The following is a 21,351-nucleotide window of genomic DNA, read 5'->3' as shown; positions in this document are numbered from 1 at the left end:
TAATACCAAAATTGAAACCTTGAGCTGGAAAAAAATTCAGTTGCTCCAACGTCGTCTCTTCCCTGTAAATTATATTTCTTTTAACTAATTACCAAGAATTCTGTTCCTTAGAAATAAGGAACTGTCCTTCATAGAATAATAATTCCCTAAAAAAATTCGATGATTTTTTATCTTTTTTTTGTTCAGTTATTATTTTTTTTGCATCAATTATTAACAAAAACTTAACATAACCAAATGCCAAGGCATGACATGGAGGAAGGTTATCAAATAAATCCAGGAAAAAAAAATCAGTGAATTTACATTAGCCTCAAAAGGGGTTAAAAACAGCAAAGCATTCCTACAACATCATGTACCTTGCTACCATTAACTTAATACTAAACATTCAACTCCTCCCTTAACACACATCAATCAAAACAAAAATACAATAAGCTAAAATACTTACGCTAATAAATATTTTTTTTTATTTCTAGTTTTGATTAATCAAATTATTTTTGTTCGACTCCGAAATAGTTCCAGACTATTAATTCCGTATTCTAATTTTAGCTAAAGGAAACACGACGGTTTACGAATGGAAATATTCCGATCCTCCTTTGAAGGTAGAAGCAGTCCCTTTTAAAATCGAATCCAGTCTTTTGAACGATGAAAGGGTAAGCATTTGCTCATTATTCTCATACTAGGACCTCTTAATATTCAGTTGATGGCTCTGAAGCATCACCCCAAGCAGTGGTGCCGGATGCCTGGTGTAAGATTACGCGGCCATAAAAGCGAAAATGTATAGAACGCACCACTTTTCGAGGAAAAGTGCAGCCAGATTCCAATTTTTCCTAAATTGAAAAATTGATTTGAAAAATTTAATGCCCAGCTACCTCAAGAAGCGGCCAATCGTGCGAATGCGCAGCATCTGACAACAATGATCCCAAGATAAAATGACTCAAGATAAACTTTAAGTTGTATGAATAATTTGTATTATTAAAGTGCCGCTTGAGGCCACTTGAAGCGACATTCTAATGCAAAAGAAAAATGCTTAAGGGAAGATTAGTATTGAATACTGTTTATTATGATGACTATGTTACCGTGGTTGTCTGAAATTTGTGAATGTTGACATCCACTGGTGAATGTCCGATGTATCTTTTTTTTTTCTCTCCTTGGATTTAGTCACTGTTGCCAGTCAGCTTTTCAGTTTTATGCAAGGTTTGATGGTGACAGGTTAGTTTGGGTTAGGTTTTTAACCCATTTCTGAGATTTATAACATGATTTAGCCTTACCCAACCTATCCTAGCTTTATCTTTTACCATCAAAGCAGAGAAAAAGAAATTTAGGACATTCACCGATGAATGTCGATTTTAACCAGATTTTAGACATTGACTGTAACAACCATGCTAACACTCTTGGTCGACTTAGCAACTGCAAAAATTCTTCATGCTTGTGATGCGATTGATAATTAATGGACAATTTCTTTTCAAATTTCTTATAAGCTATATATTTCCTGTATCCTCAAAGTTCCTGATTCCGTCATCTATTATTTATTTCTTCATTTTAGACAAAAAGGGGTAAGCCATGGGCTTGTCTTCTCCTCTCTTGTTGTTTCCTAAGGTGTCTCTGCCGTTTGTATTTCAGCTGATATCTCAAGTTTCACTATACACGTACGACTTTATGAATCAACGTGAGATTTTAGTCTAAACACCATGCATTTTTTTTAATGTTCGGAAATAGTTTAAGGAAATATTTATAATTATATCATAACGTAGTAAAATAAAACAATATAAAATAACAAAATTGTAAAATAATAAATAATTACAAGTATGGGTTTCCGTACTCATCAGTCCTCGTCCCCCGAGAGCTTAAAATTAGACCCAGTAATTTTTGTTATAATCCAGCACTCATAAAAATGAAGTCTCAAGAAGAGACGGGAAATATTCTTTCGGAAAGCCCCTCCTTACCCCCCCCCCAAAAAAAAAAAATATATAAGGCTATTTTAGCAATTAAGTCTCGGGGATGGAACTAACTCAGTTATGAAGTTTCTTGTAGATCTCAGATACAACCCTTTGCACTAAAGTAGGATTCGAAAGCTTGCATTTGTTGGTCTCCGAAGAGGAGAGGGCCACAAAAAGTAGTCAGAATTAAAGATCTTTCAAGTGAAAAAAAAAAAAAAAACTCCACAGTTGATCTAGCGCTGGGATACGGTTTATGCAGGGTCTTAAAAAATATTCCTATCGTTTTGGGTTGACTCGGAAAAAAATATATCGTATCTGTAGAGAGACATTTAATTATCAAGTCTATGGGGATATAGTTATATAGTATAAAAAAGAGTCACCTCCCTGGTCCGCTAAACTTAATATTAGTCAAGTCTGGTAGGATGAGTAAAACCTCAAAAGTTGTCAGAGCTCGAAGTTTCTTCGAGCACTGAAGCCTTCAGGATTGGTTTAATCTAAGAAGGGAGGGGGACATTTCCTTGAAGGACCCGTCCCTTGCCACTAAGAACCAAAAGGGGATACCCTTCAAGGGATATCGTCTGCAGGGGTGACCCAGCACAGGAACAAAGTTTCATGTTTTGCCCAAAAAACACCCCTTATCTTATCGTACTGCAGAATTTGGGATTTCTTTCAATATGGAGAGGAATTAAAACCTAAAAGTAATTAAGATCCAACAATTCTTCAAGCGACAGAGTCTCTAAGTTTGTTCTATTATAAGGATAGAAAATAAAAATGTCTTTTTCAGGAGATATCAAATATAGGGGATATATATTGTTAACAGGCACGTACGCAGGAAGTTTTTTCGGGGGGGGGCTAAAACCTTCGAAACAGCAGATATAAAGTAGCACTTCTTTTTTATTTAGTAGCTAAATAAATGCAAAAAGCATGTACATCACAAAATACAGATTAACTTTAATCTGTAGTATTGTAGTGGATGGGGGGGAAGAAGACTGAAGCCTCAAAAGTACGTTTTAGGCTCAGGTTATGTCCATAGCGATTTAGAACCAGTGATTAATCTATTATATCCCACTGTAATTGAAATTTTAGGGTTAACAGTGCAATATGGGTGCTGTGGGCGGTGATTCTTCTATTGCGGAAACGTCGATTTTAATGAAAAATGATAGTCTTCAAAATTGATCCATTAAAAGCTGTACTTTATCCTGAAAAGTGGGGATAAACGCCCTAATATCAAGGATAATTCTATTTTGCTGTGGAAAGCAAACTCTCTTTACGAAAAAAAAAAATAACAGTACAATCGCTAATTACTTCAAAGAGGATAAAAAGTTAGACAGAAAATGAGTTAATAATTGTTAATAATGAGGTTAGTGTAGCACAGGGTCTCAAATGGTGACTTTTTTTTTGCTTGTTTTTGTTTTTTAGGGGAATCCATTGATGATTGATTTGTTTTGTAGTTTCGAGAATGGCCGCACAAGCCATAAGGCTTTTTGGCATTTTCTTTCTTTTTTTTGTGTTTTTAAATAAATTCTCTCTCTTTCTAATTTGGCTTCTTTCCGCCTCTTGAGGCGGGTTTACTTTTTATTTGGATCCGGACAGGAGATGATTTGGCATCGTTTTTTGTGACAATGTGCTGGAGTAGGAGCGTGCATAGCTGTGCTTGCCTCTGTCGGCTATATACTGTGATAAGTTATCAGTATTGCTAGGGCTAGCACTATTAGTTGTAGTAGTTGCATCATTAGTCGTCAGTATAACATGACCTGAACATATTAACTTTTCTCTCCTTGTAGACCTATAGATTAAGTTAAAACCATACCATATTGCTTGGTCTCATAGGGAACTGAAACCTCACTGTATAAAATACTCGAGTAGAAAAATTCGTAATTTTTTTCTTGTCTGGCTTCTGTTTTTCTTTTAGGACCCAGCTGAAATTACTACCTCAGAAGCAATTGATTTCGGTGCTACAGATGAGGGTGGTATTGACTTTGGATCAACTGAAGATGGCGCGCAAGGTGGTATTGATTTTGGAGAAGAAGAAAACGGTGACATTGACTGGAATTCTATCGAGATGATTTCTGCCTCTGAGCTTAACGGAGATAGTGACAATAACTTCGAAATCGTGGTCGAAGAAAGTGGTGTTGAAGGGGGCGTGGCTAGAGATACAGAAGCTATGACAGTCTTAGACTATAAACGAACCAGAGTTCAATTTATTGCTAATCTTTTAGAGGTATATAGAAGTTTGTAATAAGAATGTAATAAGCTTAATGGGGTTGTCCAGGAAAATATTTGATGTTGACACAACTGCTAACTTAAAAACTACAAAAAAAGGAAGGTAATTATATTATGGTGTCTGAAATAATAATTATACAAATAAAAATGCGTAGGGGCTTAGGGGATTTCTCTTACATAATCTGATGATGCCATAGAAAGAGGAGAGGTTTGTAGGCCTAGATATTCTGATTTGATGTCTTCTAACTTGTTATTCCAAAATTCTCTTTTGGGTGGAAATCTCTCTTTTCTGCCTCTATAATAATTAATAATAGTTTATTTATTATCCACAAAAACACTGAACAGTAAGTACTAGGATGTGTCTTGAAAAGAAATTAAATACACACAATAAACACAAAAAAGAGAAAGAAATATAAAATATATAAAAATTAAAAGGGAAACTAAAGAAAAACAGATGGGTGAAACAAGCAAATAAGTGCAACAACCTGGGCAGGCAGCGAATGGGGGACAAAATAGCGATGGGCTCAGAAACAGCTCGAGGCGGCCGTAAAGCTGCAATAAATGATAGGGTGCACGTATAAGAGATAACACGGATGTAAGCGTTAATATGTATAACGAGATATCTGTTTTTTTTGCTTTTTTTTCAATTATACTTGGAAAACCACTCAGATTAAATTTTGAATCTCAAATCTGTTGGAACACAAGGAAGCAAAAAAATCAGGTGGTCCGAAAAAAAAATAGATGGTCAATATCATGATCATCATCATGGATAGTTACAATCGAAAGAACAAATATATGAATAGCAAAGAACGTGGTCAATGTCAGAAGTACTTCCAGTGTGATAGATATATGTGAAAGGTAGAGATTTAGGAATGATGCGGTATAGCGGGAGATAATCAATAACATAGTCCTTTCTACCACGGTCAATATTGATATTTGTGTTAAGATCACCGATCTTAACCGACAATACTTGGTTGCAAATAGTAGTGATTGTTATTGATCTGTCTTTCCCTTTCTCTCTCTCTCTCTCTCTCTCTCTCTCTCTCTCTCTCTCTCTCTCTCTCTCTCTCTCTCTCTCTCTCTCTCTCTCTCTCTCTCTCTCTCCCTCTATCTTTCTCCCCCCCCCCTCTCTCTCTCTCTTTCTCTCCCCTCCCTCCCTCTCTTTTACTCTCTTTTTGTTTTTGTTCCCTATCTTGTTCTTATCAGTATACGCAATGAACATTTCCACAAAACGCAATATTTTATTATTTGACAACAGATAATAGTAATACAAGCTATTTCGGCCATGATGTTAGGAATTTCTTTTAATTTTCTGCAATAAATCTAAAATTCTACCCTTTGAAGACCTCTAGCACCTCGTAAAGTGAAAAATTATTGTTTGTATTCATTAATCCTAACATTATACATATCAAGTAGGCATTGAAAATATTGTTCCATATAAATTAACGCTCTGATCCGTTAATTAGGAGCCGTCCTAGCCGAGTGGATTGGTGCGCTGGATTTAGGATCCTTTGTCCGAGAGGGTTCAAATCCTGGTGTACCCAAAGTCGACCCAGCTCTAAATGGGTACCTGAAGAAATCTAGGGAAGTTAAACAGGAAGGTTGTGCAAAAACAAAGGCTGGCCCCCATCCTCGTATTACACTTTCTGGCTGAAGAGCCTTGAGACGGAGATCAGCACCGGTTGGGACCGTAAGGGTTTAGTGCCACATCCTTTGCCCTTTTTTTTAGATAAAAATTAAGAATAGTTAAAAACTAATAATATCAGGCATTAATAAGTTTTTTTCTTACAAGAGAGATAGAGGAAGAAGGGGGGAGACTGAGAATATAGAAGATTTAAAAATTATTATCGTCGACCATCCTTTACTGCCCATTCATAGCCAACGGCTTATTGGAGGGTGAATCAGTTGGCTTGTTATGAGACTTGGGTCGATTATTACTACGTTTCGACAACGTTTCAATGATGACAATACCTCAAAGAAGTAACTTTAACTCTGTAAAAGTCACACTAGTATATTGACTATCAAAGTAGACAAGGTAGCTATCGTTGCTTAACATAAACATGCGGAACAATAAAATACTTTGTACTGTCTTATATGTGTTGAACTTTGTCTTATTCAGTTTTGGCCTCTATTGCGTATTTTAGAGAGCAAAACGGCATCGAATTTTAATTAGTATAGATGTCATTATAAGCAGTATTTCCTATGCAGAGGGAGTACTTGTTCTTGCCTGAAATTTAGAAAGTGCTCCAAGGAATACTCAATCGAAATGCCTCAAATATGCTAAGGATGAACATAACTTAACCATCAGTCTGAATACAAGCACAAAGAGTTTCCTATAGTACTTTAGTAAAACGGGTTTATTGTAACTCGTTCTGGTTTTATGACGTGTGCTTTAAAGCCAAGCATTTTATTCGTTAAATGCATGTCCGAAGGTGAATTTTAACAATTGAACAAACTTGAATGACCTTACTTTTTACCTGATTAGTTTTTTTAAACTCTTAAAATATTTCTTACAAGTGACTTCTCTCGTTTTCCATCACCAGTAATAACTATAACTGTAAATATTATATAACTATAAAAAATTATAATTAATAATGACAGTTATAACAATAACCATAAGTATGAGTAACCCAAATGTTCCAGCTTCTAAGTTCTTGGCCCCATAATTGTAAATGGAGGTTCTGGAGGAAGTTTATAAAGCCCAGGTAGTCTCTTTGTGCCTTTCTTTTAAGATCAGTTACCGATAAGGATTTCTCCATAGATAGATAGATAGATAAGTGTATTTGAAAGCCAAATATACAGCCATGAACGCAGTACAAACAACATAAACGAAAGACACAAATAACATGAACTTTGATCAGCAATCATCATAAAACGCTTACATGAAACACTGCATTAACCTAATACTAGTACTTAATACTTGAAAAAAAGGTCATTGAAAAGAACGCTTAACACTCAGAAAAGGACGTAAATAAAACATTACATTTACTTTATACTGAGATTTTTTAAAATTATTTATTTATTATTATTTTTTTTTTATTATTTAACAAATTTTCCAGATACCTTGCTACTCTACAAATAAACTGAGGCGACGTACTATTTAAGACACTTGGAAGTATCAACTCATTATTTCCAAATATCCCTTCCCTTATCGTAGAGAGCCCCTGGCACCGGCTTAAGCAATTCACTAAATAATCCTCTTTAACACTGAAAAGCGGCTAAGTCTATCTGTCTTCATTGGAACATCTTTCTTTAGAATATTTTATAAATCTTGCACTTAATTGGGAGGCAGTTATCCCTGAGCTGCATCCACAACGTCAAATATCTAGCTGGTAAATTCAGCTTAAAGTAGAACTCCTTCTATATTGAGTTCTACTCTGTAGAACTCCATATTATTCTCCGTTTTATTTGATATTGAACCTACCTAGGAGAGTCCTTATATTTCATCGCAAAATGTGGACATTTTGTGTGCCACTGCTCAAGACACACTTGGGGTCATATGACGAAGATGGCTCTAGAGGTAAGGTTGGGAATCTTGCCCCCTTTTTGGGGGGTATGGGATTGGACTGGAACATTTTCTGAGAAATTACCAAAATTTTGTGAATTTTAGTAAATATTAAGGGATTCTTGGCTCTAGGTTCTAAGCTCATTTCTTTAAGGGAGATTTATATTGTCGCATGCAGTTGCATTTGATCAAACATTATATTTGAATATCATCAATAGTCATTTACCCAAAGGCCCTATGCTGCTAGGGGTATTACTGATTAATTTTTGTATTTTATCTAAGTTGTTGTCACTTGATAAACTAATGCTAATTTTTTTTCTTTTTTAGCTGGAAGGATTTTTTGAGCAAAAATTGATTGAGTTGAACAGTAATTCTAGGCAGTTTCAGAGCTTGTCAACACCTATTGAATTATCGAGCCAACAATTGACTGAATTCTTGACACAAGTTCGTGAAGTCTTATCGAAGTTAGAAGCACCAAAACTGAAGAACCTGATTTTAATGCGGACTTCCCAAAAGTGAGTTTGTAGGTTTGTTAGTGATTTGAAAACTGTCAGTTTGGATTATGTGTTGTTAAAGATATGGTGTTAGCGATTTTACACTGCTCGTGCCCACAGTGGAAAAAAAGTAACGCTTCAGGGCTCAAGAAATAAAAGTCACTCCGAAAAAAAGTTTCTCAAGTGGTTTTTATTGAGCACTGGTAAAGTTAGCTTTTCTTCTGTAAAAATTTGAGTACTGAAGAGGCTCAAATTCTTATAAAATCTTCTGACTGACGAAGGTTCTTGCCGGAATTTTTGCTTTGTTTTGTATTTCTTATTTACTGATTGAAAATTATCCTCAATGTTGTATGGTCCTTTCGTTAAATTTTTTCTCTTTTTACTTTTCTTATTTTCTATTTTATTTTACTCCTTTCCTTTTTACAAACATCAAAAACAAGAACAACAATAGGGAATTCTTTTCGCAAGACAGTGGTTGTCTAATTTTAATGAATGACAAAAAAGCAAGATTATTACTAAAAAAGTGTTTTTAATTATTCTTCTTTCAATTCAATGAATCGCCTCGTTTCATCTCACTTTATTTATCAGTCCTGGTTGAACTTCGCTGAAGTAAGGATGCTGGGACTGTTTTGCCTCGTTTCATCTCACTTAATTTATCAGTCCTGGTTGAACTTCGCTGAAGTAAGGATGCTGGGACTGTTTTTAAAAAGTTTCATTTTAGTTCTGTTGGTCATATGTTGTTGTAAGTTTTTCTTCTTCTATGTATTTATGTTTTGCTGACTTGAGCATAGGGCCGAAATACTCATTCAACTTAGATTTCCACTGTCTTGCGAAAAGAATTTCCTATTGTTCTTCTTGTTTTGATTTTTGTGATCGAAATGCAGTTTGGTCTTTGTCGCTATTTATTTTTTATTTTTATTTATTTACTTTATTTTTAAAGACGCATAGTTGAAAGAAGTATCGTTTCCAACAAAAGTGCCAGTGACCGAGCTTTGCTAGGCGAAAAGGAAGACGGTTCTTACATTTCTTTTGGAAAAACAATTTAATTTAATCTTATTTTAATAGCTGTAAAAAGTAAAACCAATTGGACGTCTGAGTATTTGTGGCGTTATCATATGAAAAAGTTTTATCTAAAATTAATTTTCCAAAAAGTGAATTTCCTCTAAAGGACCTTCTAGATTGTTTTTCACATAAAAAAAAAGAACAAACAACTATCTTATTACCTTATTGACCTTATTAAATGAACAGTAATCACCAATCTTGGTTGAACAGCAATGGACGGAGCTTGCTAAATGAACAGTAATCTCAGAGCTTGGTTGACCAGTAATTGACCAAACTTATTAAATAAACGATAATCACCAAGCAAAGGTCTCTTTGCTCGGTCTCCTGGTGTACAAATTACTATTGTAATTTTTTGCCGCAATGTGTAGCATTTAGGGCGAAGCAATTAAGAATCTGAGACTGAGTCCACAGCTTTCAAACAGGAATCGCTTTCTCTAAAAACTTGCAATCAACTGATTTGGCATCAAACAAGTCGGGTTTTGAAACTCTCCCTACTCCTGCTCGAGGCTTTCAAACCCTGAGGGATCTCTGCTTTCAGTCAGCAGACATTTTATGAAAAATACTAGCTGACTACTGCCACGCGAGTCTCAGTTAGTCCCCCCTTCATCTTGATTAAATATGGAAAGGCAGTATAAACTTAAAAACTTTTTCATATCAAAAAGAGAATAATTGTTAAAAAAAAAAACAAACTCAAAAGAATGCTAAGAGTAATGTTTACTAATGAATAAATTATAAGTAATTTTTGGATGTTGATGGGAAATGAATTTCTTCTAAGGAGTTTAGTTGAAGTGTAGTTCAAATAATTTCGGTGACATAAATTCTGGATGCCGAAGCGTATCTAACTCTTGTCAGGACCTAAATTATATAGTAATTATAAATATTACATTACAATTATAATATAATAAGATTGCCACATACTAAATATACTATCAACATCAACATAGTAATGGTATTGTAGTAGTGCTGCATCATGGTTTCCCTTCTTATGGTGTTAATATAAAAAAAAAAGTTTAGTTTTGATGCCTTGGATAAGCATAAGTAGATACTAAAAGTAAATTAACTGAAATCCTAATAAACTTAGATGTTAATACTTAAATTAAAGATTAAAACTTTCAAACATGGAGGATAATAAGAACTCCCTTTGTGGAGCATGCGGGCTTTATCTACATATGTCTTATTAGCATCGTACTAGCAAATTTCGAAGAGAGATTCAAGTTTGTAGAATCACTCCTTTATTGTCAAGTATTTAGTATCTGACCAAGTTCAGTGATAACCTCTAAGTTCCTTTTTGAAAGTTGAACAGAATATCGATTAACTTTTAACCATGCCAAATCGAATATCGCCATATTTCGCCCCCTCTAAGGCGAGACCTCAAGTTACCCCCGGCGTCTTCCAGGTGTCTTATGCAAGACCGTAACTCGAATACGCTGAATCTTTTAAGAGCCCATTTGTCCAGAAAGCTAGCTATAATTGTGATTAAATCGAAGCTATTCAGAAAAGAGCAATGGAAGTCATAATTGAAGGTTGAGTTGTAGATTATGTCAAAACACTGGAAAATCTGAGGCTTGAATCATTACAAGATAGGTGTGACTACTTAAAAGTATCTTTTAAGAACCGTTACTTCCCTTACCTTGGCGCCACTTGAGCAGCATCTTACCACAAGGTGCTCAGTGGATGCCCGAAACAAGCTAAAGCTGAAATTGAACCCCAAGCTAAAGCTGATTTCAGCTAATTCAGCTGATTTCAGCTTTCAATTTCAGCTAAAGCTGAAATTGAAATTTAAGACAAATCTGTATCGAAACTTGTTTGTCCTCTATTTTGCGGTAGTTTTATTAATTTTTTTGTGACTGTTGTGAGTGAAAAAACTACGATGTAGGTATATTTTAATTAAATATTTAATAATTAGAGACGGTTAGGGGTTAGGTTAAGTTATATTAAATATTTAATACAATACGTTCTGCTTGCCCTGCTTTCCATAATTCTTTGTCATAGTTTCCATAATTTTGCTTCTAAAGTATTATATTATCATCATGTTTTGGTTTATTTCATTGCGATTAAACTAACTTCATTTCTTGGGGATGTTCTGTTTAACGGAAAAGTACCTGCTTTGCTCTGAATCATCTGAAGTTCTTCTATAACATTTACTTGCCCAAATAGCATACCCAAATACAATACATGGTTGGATATTTGGAAAAAAATCTTTAAATGTAACTGAAAAAATTACAAAAGCCTCAAAGTAAACCTATGTCTCTTACTGCCTTACACGATATAGTTTCGCTGGGTTTCTTGATATTCAAATTACAATCAACAACAACTCTCAAGTATATTGTTTCAAAAACTTGATTGATAATAGTACAGCGAAAACAAATATTTAAAGAATGTATCAAAATACTAGCCCAGCTAAAAGTCATAAATGCCTAACAGCCAGAAAATTAAGACAACGGAGTGTATTCGGGTTCTGCAAGGTACCATTAGCACGAATGTTGAAATTTTTAGAGTTTGCCCCTGGAATTAGTATTATGGTGTTGTTTGGAAGCGCCATAAGACTTGCGTCAGAAAGATAAAAGTCAAGTTAAACAGAAAAGTAATGAAGCTGATTTTTTTTATCAAATGTGATAAAATCTTGTCTTTTCTAAATATTAATCGTATTCTATTCAAAATAGTTGTCTTCGAAGCTGTACAAGGAAGGAGGTATTGTTTGCACTATTACAGTCTTTTACATTTATTCTAGTCTCGGAATGACAGCATTTTAGTATAATATTTAGGAGTGAAAAATATTGTCCATGTTTTACTTTAGATTAAAAAACCAATGGGGAGAAAGCATTAATGGGAATTAGAAAAAGAGCTCGAAATGAGTCTAAAACAGTTTTTTTTTGTAGGGGTACTACCTGGTCACGGAAAGATCTTAGGGATCTTTCAGTATAGTCAGGTGTTTTGTCTACCCTACCTGGCATCTGAAATTCACGTGTTACTTGGGAATTTGTTTAACCGTAAGCCCCCCAGACTTACAGTCCGAAGATCTTAAGGGTTGTCCAATGCTTACCTGTGCCGTAGTTTTCCATAGAAAAAAAAATGCTTTGTTGTCTCACTTCCGTTATTATGTCTATTGACGGCTTACAAGGTTGTGTTTACTTGACGTAGTAAACGGTACTATAGTTATAACGGTATTTTATGAACGGCGCTATGACGTTTTGACCTTGTAAAGAGTAACTGCTTAAAAAAAATTGGTTTGACCTTTTCTTAAAAATATTAAAAACAAAGCAAACATATTTTCAAAGTACTCTTGGAGTTACAAGTTAAGCGTAAATAATTTTGTAGTCAGAGAGTATTTAAATTGTTTTCAAAAGAAATTAATAGGACACTCAAAAAGTCTTTAAAAGTAAAAACCAAATATCTGTATGTATTAAGATGGAGTTCAGGTTTGTACTGGAGCTTTTAGTCAAAAGCACCACAGTAAAAAGCCGAGTCGATGCCTTGCTTTTGTTTGTTTTTGGAAAGCTGATAGAGACTGGCTGTTATATTCAATCTGGTGATGAAACCGCGTCTCCATTTGGCAGATTCTGTAAATCTGCCAGAATGCCGAATCCGCAATCATTGATCTCTATTTGCGGTCATTTGGCTGATAGAGATTGTCTGTTATATTCAATTTGGTGAGTCTACATAATCTCCGCCTTAAAACCAAAACGAACATAAAATTAGACAAACATATGAGCTGAAATTATAACACAAAGCTAATTGTGTTCTTTTGAGAGGTGTCACGAAAGACGAAAAACTTCTTGTTAGTGTTCACCTTGAATCCAGTGATAGCGAGAACGATGTCACTATTGCTTTCCAGCTTGACGAAGCCACATATAATTTCAGCGAGCCAAATGAAACTTATCAGAATCAAGAATTATTAGTTGCTCGAATTGAAAGTGTGGTAATTCAAATCCTTTTCAAAAATAAAGTAAAGGCACAGGAATCAAAATTTGTGTCACTGGGAAGATTAGAAGGTTCTAAACGTGACGACTAAAACCCTGCAGGGGGGAGTAAAGAAGGGATTAATATTGATCCCTTCGACAGTCAACGGTTTCAGGTTGATCATCGTGCAGAAGATAATAATGCGTCATTGAGAAGACCAGATCGTTGGGCTTATGGACTTGACGATTTAGACCTTCAAGGAAGAAGTAGAGGGGAGATGGTCATGGATCATTTCGATAACCAACGTCCACATGCATCTGTCCATGCTGCCCCTGAAGCGCACTGGATCCGGCTCGGTCCAATAGTTCCCATTGAAGATCCACAGCCACCATTCGTAATACCACCGCCTCGCACGCCAAAACCCTCACATAAGAGCCCACCACTGATCATATGAAACCGCCAGAACAAGGCCAAATTTAGCTCTTCACTAGTAAATCAGTTATAATTGTATTTTTCGCTTTGGAACCAAAGGGTAAACATATAGCTTTGCTTGAACTGAGTAATTCTATTAAATCATACTTTGGAAGTCTGAACTTAAACTCTCTAGTCCTCCCCCCCCCCCAATCTTAAACAACCTTACTGACTTTTTTGTTTGACTTAATGACCAGCACTTTTTAGCGTACTGATTTAAAAGACCTTCAGAGCATATAAGCATATCAATTATATTTCCATTTACTATTAGAGAAATCAAGTGTTTCTTATTAAAAGAATTTTTAACTGTTTGGAACTCTTTTGCTCAGTTTTTTTTGTCATAGATTAAAAGTTTTTAATGTAATATGTTTGATAAAATACGTGCAAATACGGTGTATTTATAGGTATGTTGATCGTGTCATCTCAAATTTGTTACATCAGAAGTCGCTTTCCTCCAAATTTGAGAACAAAAGATCCATATTTGTAGAAAGACGTCAGGCCGCTTCAGAAGAAGTAGCAGAAATCGTTATTACTGTCAAAAAACTTGGTGAAAAAATGGCTGAACTTCAAAGAAAGGTAAATCTACTAGTTGCCCAGACAATTAAGTTTAATGACGGAGATTTTTAAATCGTAATTTAGATCAAAATCGTGGAACACTAAAACCTATTTACAATCAAAATACTCGTGCTTTACCTACGAAAAACCCGAATCTTAAAAACCTTCTCAGCGGACATAATGGTTCATCGCACTGTAACATAGCTGATGTCAATATTCAAGATCTAGCTGACGTCATTTTAGATTCCGCACTATAGATTAGTCGTGGTTACAGCAGTAACGAAAATGTTGCCAAGAACGTACTACAACACGTGGTTACAGCAGTAACGGAAATTTAGTCAAGAGCGTACTACAGCACGTGGTTGCAGCAGTAACGGAAATGTTACCAAGAGCGTACTACAACACGTGGTTACAGCAGTAACGGAAATTTAGCCAAGAGCGTACTACAACACGTGGTTACAGCAGTAGCGGAAATGTTGCCAAGAGCGTACTACAATACGTGGTTACAGCAGTAACGGAAATTTAGCCAAGAGCGTACTACAACACGTGGTTACAGCAATGACGGAAATTTAGCCATGAGCGTACTACAACACGTGGTTACAGGAGTAACGGAAATTTAGCCAAGAGCGTACTATAACAGTTAGCCACCGAAACTTAAAAATGTTTTAAGCAAAAAACTGTTAATTAACAAATTATTATTCAGGAATGTTTACTATTTGCATTACAGGTTTATCCTTTATAAACTTATAATCTTATAATTATTTTTGGCACTTGTATGATATAGCCCCTACTTAATTTGACTCCTTTGTCGACTCTAAAGCCTGAATTCAAGATTTTTGAAATGAATATCTTTTCTTGTCCTATCTTAACTCTTCCAATATGGTTCTCTGACGCTCAATCCTAATGAAATATGCCTAAGTATGATAAAAAAATATAATACTTTAGGAACAAATTTGGGCTATATATTTACACTTTAGGAGGGGTGGGGGTAAAGTATAGCGGGTCTGCACCCCTAATGTGTTAGGTGCAATGATTCTGCGTATTATGAAGTAAGAATTGTTTTCTAACTTTATAGTGTCCAAATACTTCCCCTCCCTCTTTACTTTTCAAATATATAGCCCAAATTATATATTTTCTGTCTATTTTGTCACTTTTTTTGTCTTGTTTCACGCTAAGCTGAAAGATACTAACGAAAAAAACCGGTTCTGTAATGCGTCAATGAATGAAGAACTTAAGCGGTATGGGTATCGAATTCTATGAAACTTCTGACATACAAAACTAGACTTACCAGGAAGAAGAGAAATGAATCGAAAATCAACAACTTTTACTTGATTATTCCAAATCCTAGCAGAAACTTTGCTTCCAGCGATTTTAAATGGAATTAATTTTGTTTTTCAACATCTATACAATAATTAGATGTGTTTAAACATACGTACGCAATGTTTTCAAGCATCCATGGCATAATACCTAGAATCTCTGGAATATAAGCCAAAAATAATGTGAACTATCAATTCTTTACAGATAAATTTCATAGTGGAAAAGCGGGCGGTTTGTTTGATCTTTGGGATCCAGTGGCGTGATACTCTCAGGAATTATTTTATTGATAAAAAATATCATCAAAATCCAGCTGTTGGAAGGGAGAGGGGTTAGGGTCCCGGAAAAAGCAACACAAACTTTTGACCTAAAAACAATCCCTTAATTATCTTACTTGAAATCTCATGTCCCGAAAAATGCAACAACACTAGACATAGCACAACAAAAAACAACAACAACAACAAAAAACAACACTAGACATAGCACAACAAAAAAACACCAACAACAACAAAAAACAACACTAGACATAGCACAACAAAAAACAACAACAACAAAAAACAACACTAGACATAGCACAACAAAAAAAAACAACAACAAAAATAACACTAGACATAGCACAATAAAAAAACAACATCAATAACAGAAAACAACACTAGACATAGCACAACAAAAAACAACACCAACAACAAAAAAACACTAGGCATAGCAGGAAGAAGAGAAATGAACAGAAAATCAATAGTTCTCATATATCAATCAGCAAATCTAGGTTTAAATACATCAAAATTAAATGAGAATTTCCAAAACAATTGATGGAAGAAATGATATTAAGTAAATATCACATGTGGTTCTTAATAACATTGAGCCTCTGAACGTACTAATTATTATTGAATGTCCAAAATTTTCTCTCATGTTTGGATATTAGTAGTTAATTGTTGGTAGCATCTCAATGAGCTGAGTAAATTTAATTTTTTAAAATAGAATATTCACTTTTGGAGCATTCGCATAAAATATTATTTAATGAATTCGACTGAGTCGGCATCTAAGGGACTGAAATGTACTTTTTCAATATAAAAAAAAAATTAAACACCCTATATGCCATTTATAAGCTAGAAATTTTCTAGATAAAAAACAATAAAGTACCAAGGAGAATGAAATGAACCCGGATTTTTGACTTTTCTTCGTGAAAACTAACAGCCACATCTGTTGTAAAAAATGAAGAAATAGGTTTAAATATTTAATGTAAAGAGTTTTTGGTTCGAGTCCAGTGTCAAATTAAAAAAAAAAGAAACTTGATGGAATAGCCAGTAAAAAAAAAACCACATGACTTGTGTTATCTGAAAATATTATTTAATGAATTCGACCGAATCGGCATCTAAGGGACTGAAATGTACTTTTTCAATATGAAAAAAAAAAATTAAACACCCTGTATGCCATTTATAAGCTAGAAATTTTCTAGATAAAAAACAACAAAGTACCAAGGAGAATGAAATGAACCCGGATTTTTACTTGTCTTCGTGAAAACTAACAGCCACATTTGTTGAAAAAATGAAGAAATAGGTTTAAATATTTTATGTGAAGAGTTTTTGGCTCGAGTCCAGTGTCAAATTAAAAAAAAAAGGAAACTTGATGGAATAACCAGTAAAAAAAAAAACACATGACTTGTGTTATCTGAAAATATTATTTAATGAATTCGACCGAATCGGCATCTAAGGGACTGAAATGTACTTTTTCAATATGAAAAAAAAAAATTAAACACCCTATATGCCATTTATAAGCTAGAAATTTTCTAGGTAAAAACCAACAAAGTACCAAGGAGAATGAAATGAACCCGGATTTTTGACTTGTCTTCGTGAAAACTAACAGCCACATTTGTTGTAAAAAATGAAGAAATAGGTTTAAATATTTAATGTAAAGAGTTTTTGGTTCGAGTCCAGTGTCAAATTTAGAAAAAAAGGAAACTTGATGGAATATCCAGTAAAAAAAAAACAAATGACTTATGTTATCTGAAAATATTATTTAATGAATTCGACCGAATCGGCATCTAAGGGACTGAAATGTACTTTTTCAATATGAAAAAAAATTAAACGTCACATATGCCATCTATAAGCTAGAAATTTTCTAGATAAAAAACAACAAAGTACCAAGGAGAATGAAATGAACCCGGATTTTTGACTTGTCTTCGTGAAAACTAACAGCCACATTTGTTGCAAAAAATGAAGAAATAGGTTTAAATATTTAACGTACAGAGTTTTTGGTTCGAGTCCAGTGTCAAATTAAAAAAAAAAAAGGAAACTTGATGGAATAACCAGTAAAAAAAAAACATGTGGCAGCAAACAATGCTGTTAAGTAGCTATGTAAACAACTAAGTAGGTGGGGCTATTCTTTAGAAATCTAGTCCTTGGAAATCAAAAGATTGTTATTGTTTGACTTTTTTGTGAACGACAGTTGTTGCCAAATTTAAAAGTTAGTTTTGTCTTTTTATTTTCACGGTTAAGCATGGTAATGTAGATAAAGTATACATACTATGCATTTATATATACTATGTATATTATGTGCTACTACTACTGCTAACAACTAACTGCAGCACCAAGCTACCTGAGGTCAACACAGCAACGCATGCTTCTCCTCCATCCCAGTCTATTTAAAGCTTCCGTTTTTACACCCTCCCATGAAGTTCCTATTTCTATTAGATCTTTCTTTGTGGCATCCTCCCACCCCAACCGCGGATGACCTGCTTTCAATTTAACGCTATACGGTTAGTCGAAAAGGACAACCCTTGGCAATCTGTCATCCTTCGTCAGCAAAACGTGCCCTAGCCATCTCAACCATTCTCTCATTATAGCGCTAGAAAGCGGAATTGAACCACACTTTTCATACAGCCTACTATTCAAAACACGGTCAGTCAGCAGGGTAACCAGAACAATCCGTTGGGATTTTTTCTAGAAAATGTCTAGCAAATCTTTATTCGCTTTTTGGAGCGCCCATGCTTCACAGCCATATTTGACCACATTCATCACTGTAGCTTCCGGAATTCTAATCTTGGTTTACAGATTTATCTTCCTATTCTTCTAATTTTATTTTAACTGTGAAAAAACACCCTGAGCTTTGGCTATTCTATTTTTAACATCTTCACTGCTCCTACCGTCTTTACTAATAATACTACCAAGGTAACTGAAGCTGTCCACCTGATCAATCTTTTCTATACTCAACGTCACCTTTTCATTTTCACTTATTAGCACCCTAGTGATTTAGTCTTCTTAACATTAATTTTTAAACCTATTCAAGCTCCGTGAACTCGCAAAACCTCTAACAACTCATTCATTTTCTTCACACTTTCATCTAGGATGCTTAAATCATCAGCATAAGTTTAGGAGAGTTTTTCCTCCCCATTTGACACCGTGGTCTCCCATTGCCTTTCCTGTACTACTTAAGATGAAACTCATCAAAATGATTCATATAAAGGGGGATAGAATACAACCCTGATTAGCTCCTGATTTAATGCGAAACAAGCTTCTAACCTCATTTCCTACCTTAGCCCTAGCAGCGTTATTCTGGCATATAGCACTAATTCCTTTAATGTATTTGTTTGGTATGCCACACAAGAATAAGACCTTTGCTAAAGCTCTTCTATCGACAGGATCGAACGCTTGCTCAATGTCTATAAAACTGGGGATCAAAGGTGTTTGACAACGATTGCACTTCTCAATAGTTAACCTAAGAGTGAAAATGTCTGCCTTTTCTAAAACCACTCTGTTCTTCTCTTACAACTTTGTCTACAGCATTTCTAAGTCTAAAAAGTATCATATTTCTTAGTAATTTGCTACGTACTGAGACCGGACTAATGCCTCGATAGTTGCCACGCTCACTCTTATCACCTTAGTTATTCAGTGATTTAATTAAGGTTTTTCTAAAATCGTATATAGTACTAGGTATATATACATAGTATATAATGTAGTTAGTTTTTTGGCTTTTTATTTTCACGGTTGAACATGACAATGTGGTTCAACGAAAATAAGATTCGTATTAAGTAAGTAAGAGATGTAAGTGAAGAGACAGATATAGTATAAAAAGATAGATAAACATATATTAGTAGTAAATAATAGTACAGAAAGATAAGTATAAGTAAGATACGTAAGTAAGAAATACTATCTTAAGAACCTGAGAATTTTGAAACGACAAAATGAAAATGTTTCAAAGATCGTGGTTTTGCGTTGTTTTTTTTTTAGATAATTTTTAACGTTGGAAATACAATAAAGGAAATTTTTTAGTTTCTAATTTGAAGATTGACCTACAACAGGCCATTTTCTGAACATCCAAAAGTTGCCCAATCTATCAACAAATTTTAAAATCTGCCAACAAATTTTCTGCAGAATACTCTACATAAATAAGATCTAATTTGAATACTTTGCAAGTGATTGTGGTCCAGAAGATATTAATCAGTTTGATTTTATGTTACCTTGGAAGATATTGTTTATCGTACAAATAAATATTTTCTTTTTCTTTCATCTTTTTTAGGATATCCTTATATCAGAATATCTTTTTCAAGATATTGTTTAACGTACAAATAAATATCCCCCTTTTTCTTATATCTTTTCTTCTATCTTTTTTCTTTTATCTTTTTCAGGATATGTTTATATCCTTATATCAGAATATCTTTTACAAGATATTGTTTATCGTACAAATAAATATCTTATTTTTTCTTCTATCTATCTTCTATCTTTTTCAGGATATCTTTACATCCTCATATTAGAATATCTTTTTGATGATATTGTTTATCGTACAAATGAATATCTTCTTTTTTCTTGTATCTATCTTCTATCTTTTTTCTTTTATCTTCTTTTGTTTCAGGTCGAGCAGGATTTAAGTGAGAAGTATAAAAGGCCAGTGTATATAGTTGGTATTCAAAAGAGTTGGTAAAATATATGAATTTATATATATAATATAGTTATATTTTGTTTCTTTTTTTATATTTACACCAGGTTATCGGAGAAATAAAAGGGAATCTTTAAAGACCATGTCCGTATACATTTCTTTTTATATAGGCTTCAGCCAATGACTTAAGGATACTCAGACCTTATAAATCTGCTAAGAGGAATAAAACGCTTAGGGGAGGGGTTCAGCGGTTTTTGGATTTTTATATACTTTGTCTGTATATCGAATTTGTTCTCTGTACTTCAAATGCAAGATCTGACATCTTAACTGTTTTGTGAAAGCGCAAAAATATTTTATTAGATATTTTTTTTCTCAACATCTGGCCCAATATACACTGTGTTCGTACATTGTTGTACGAAGCTTTAACACCGGAGAGCAATAGCTGCCTTCGAACATGGATGCTTACGCAAAATACTTAGATTTCGCCGGCAAAGAAAGAAAGAAAATGGTAAAAACAAGGAATTAAAAGTTAAAGTCTAGTTCAATTCACCGATAGTAAGTAGGGTGGTATTGTGTTTCCGAGGTGAGAGGCATCTAGTTCTGACATATAAATAACTGGTATATAATTAGATGGTTCCATATTCAAATCATGGTGAGCAGCTTCAAGATTCCTTTCAAAGGAATCCACAGACTGATTATCCACTTGACTGATTATCGCAATTCTTGGAAGCTTCAAATCTTCTCCAACAAAAACTCAAATCTCCTTTCTGGCGATGAAGGCACAAATATAATTTCACATTTCCTGATTCAGCTTATTTCGCTCTGAAGCTTCAAGGTCGTACATTGTATGGCTTTGGCGGTTAATAGTCCCCCTGAACTCTCCCCCTACCCAACGGCCTTTTTAAAGGCCGCCAAATCTTTTAGACACTTTCTAGCTCAGGTTTTTGCCAAATACGGCAAGATTGTATATTCAACTCTGATATTCGCCAACTCTACAAGATTAGAAGAGATGTCGCTACCA

At 34.4% G+C, this 21,351-nt stretch overlaps 1 protein-coding gene across 2 annotated transcripts in view; it reads left to right on the top strand.

The window, feature by feature from the left end:
• The window catches only part of LOC136035548 (CDK5 regulatory subunit-associated protein 3-like), a 48,222-nt gene extending 27,749 nt beyond the window's left edge, over nucleotides 1-20,473 (top strand). The window contains exons 6-10 of one of the 2 annotated variants that reach the window (XM_065717406.1): nucleotides 544-647; nucleotides 3,847-4,155; nucleotides 7,990-8,177; nucleotides 13,994-14,165; nucleotides 20,307-20,473. In XM_065717406.1, coding sequence (XP_065573478.1) covers nucleotides 544-647; nucleotides 3,847-4,155; nucleotides 7,990-8,177; nucleotides 13,994-14,165; nucleotides 20,307-20,375 — 842 coding nt within the window. In that variant the 3' untranslated portion in view covers nucleotides 20,376-20,473. Of the gene's footprint in view, nucleotides 1-543; nucleotides 648-3,846; nucleotides 4,156-7,989; nucleotides 8,178-13,993; nucleotides 14,166-19,726; nucleotides 19,968-20,306 lie in introns of those variants that run through there. The other variant, XM_065717407.1, reaches the window with a different exon arrangement.
• The last annotated feature ends 878 nt before the right edge of the window (nucleotides 20,474-21,351 follow it).

Source organism: Artemia franciscana, chromosome 14, assembly GCF_032884065.1.
Source record: "Artemia franciscana chromosome 14, ASM3288406v1, whole genome shotgun sequence".
Lineage (NCBI taxonomy): Eukaryota > Metazoa > Arthropoda > Branchiopoda > Anostraca > Artemiidae > Artemia > Artemia franciscana.
Note: the sequence above shows the minus strand (reverse complement) of the source record. Positions and strands in the feature narration are given on the sequence as shown.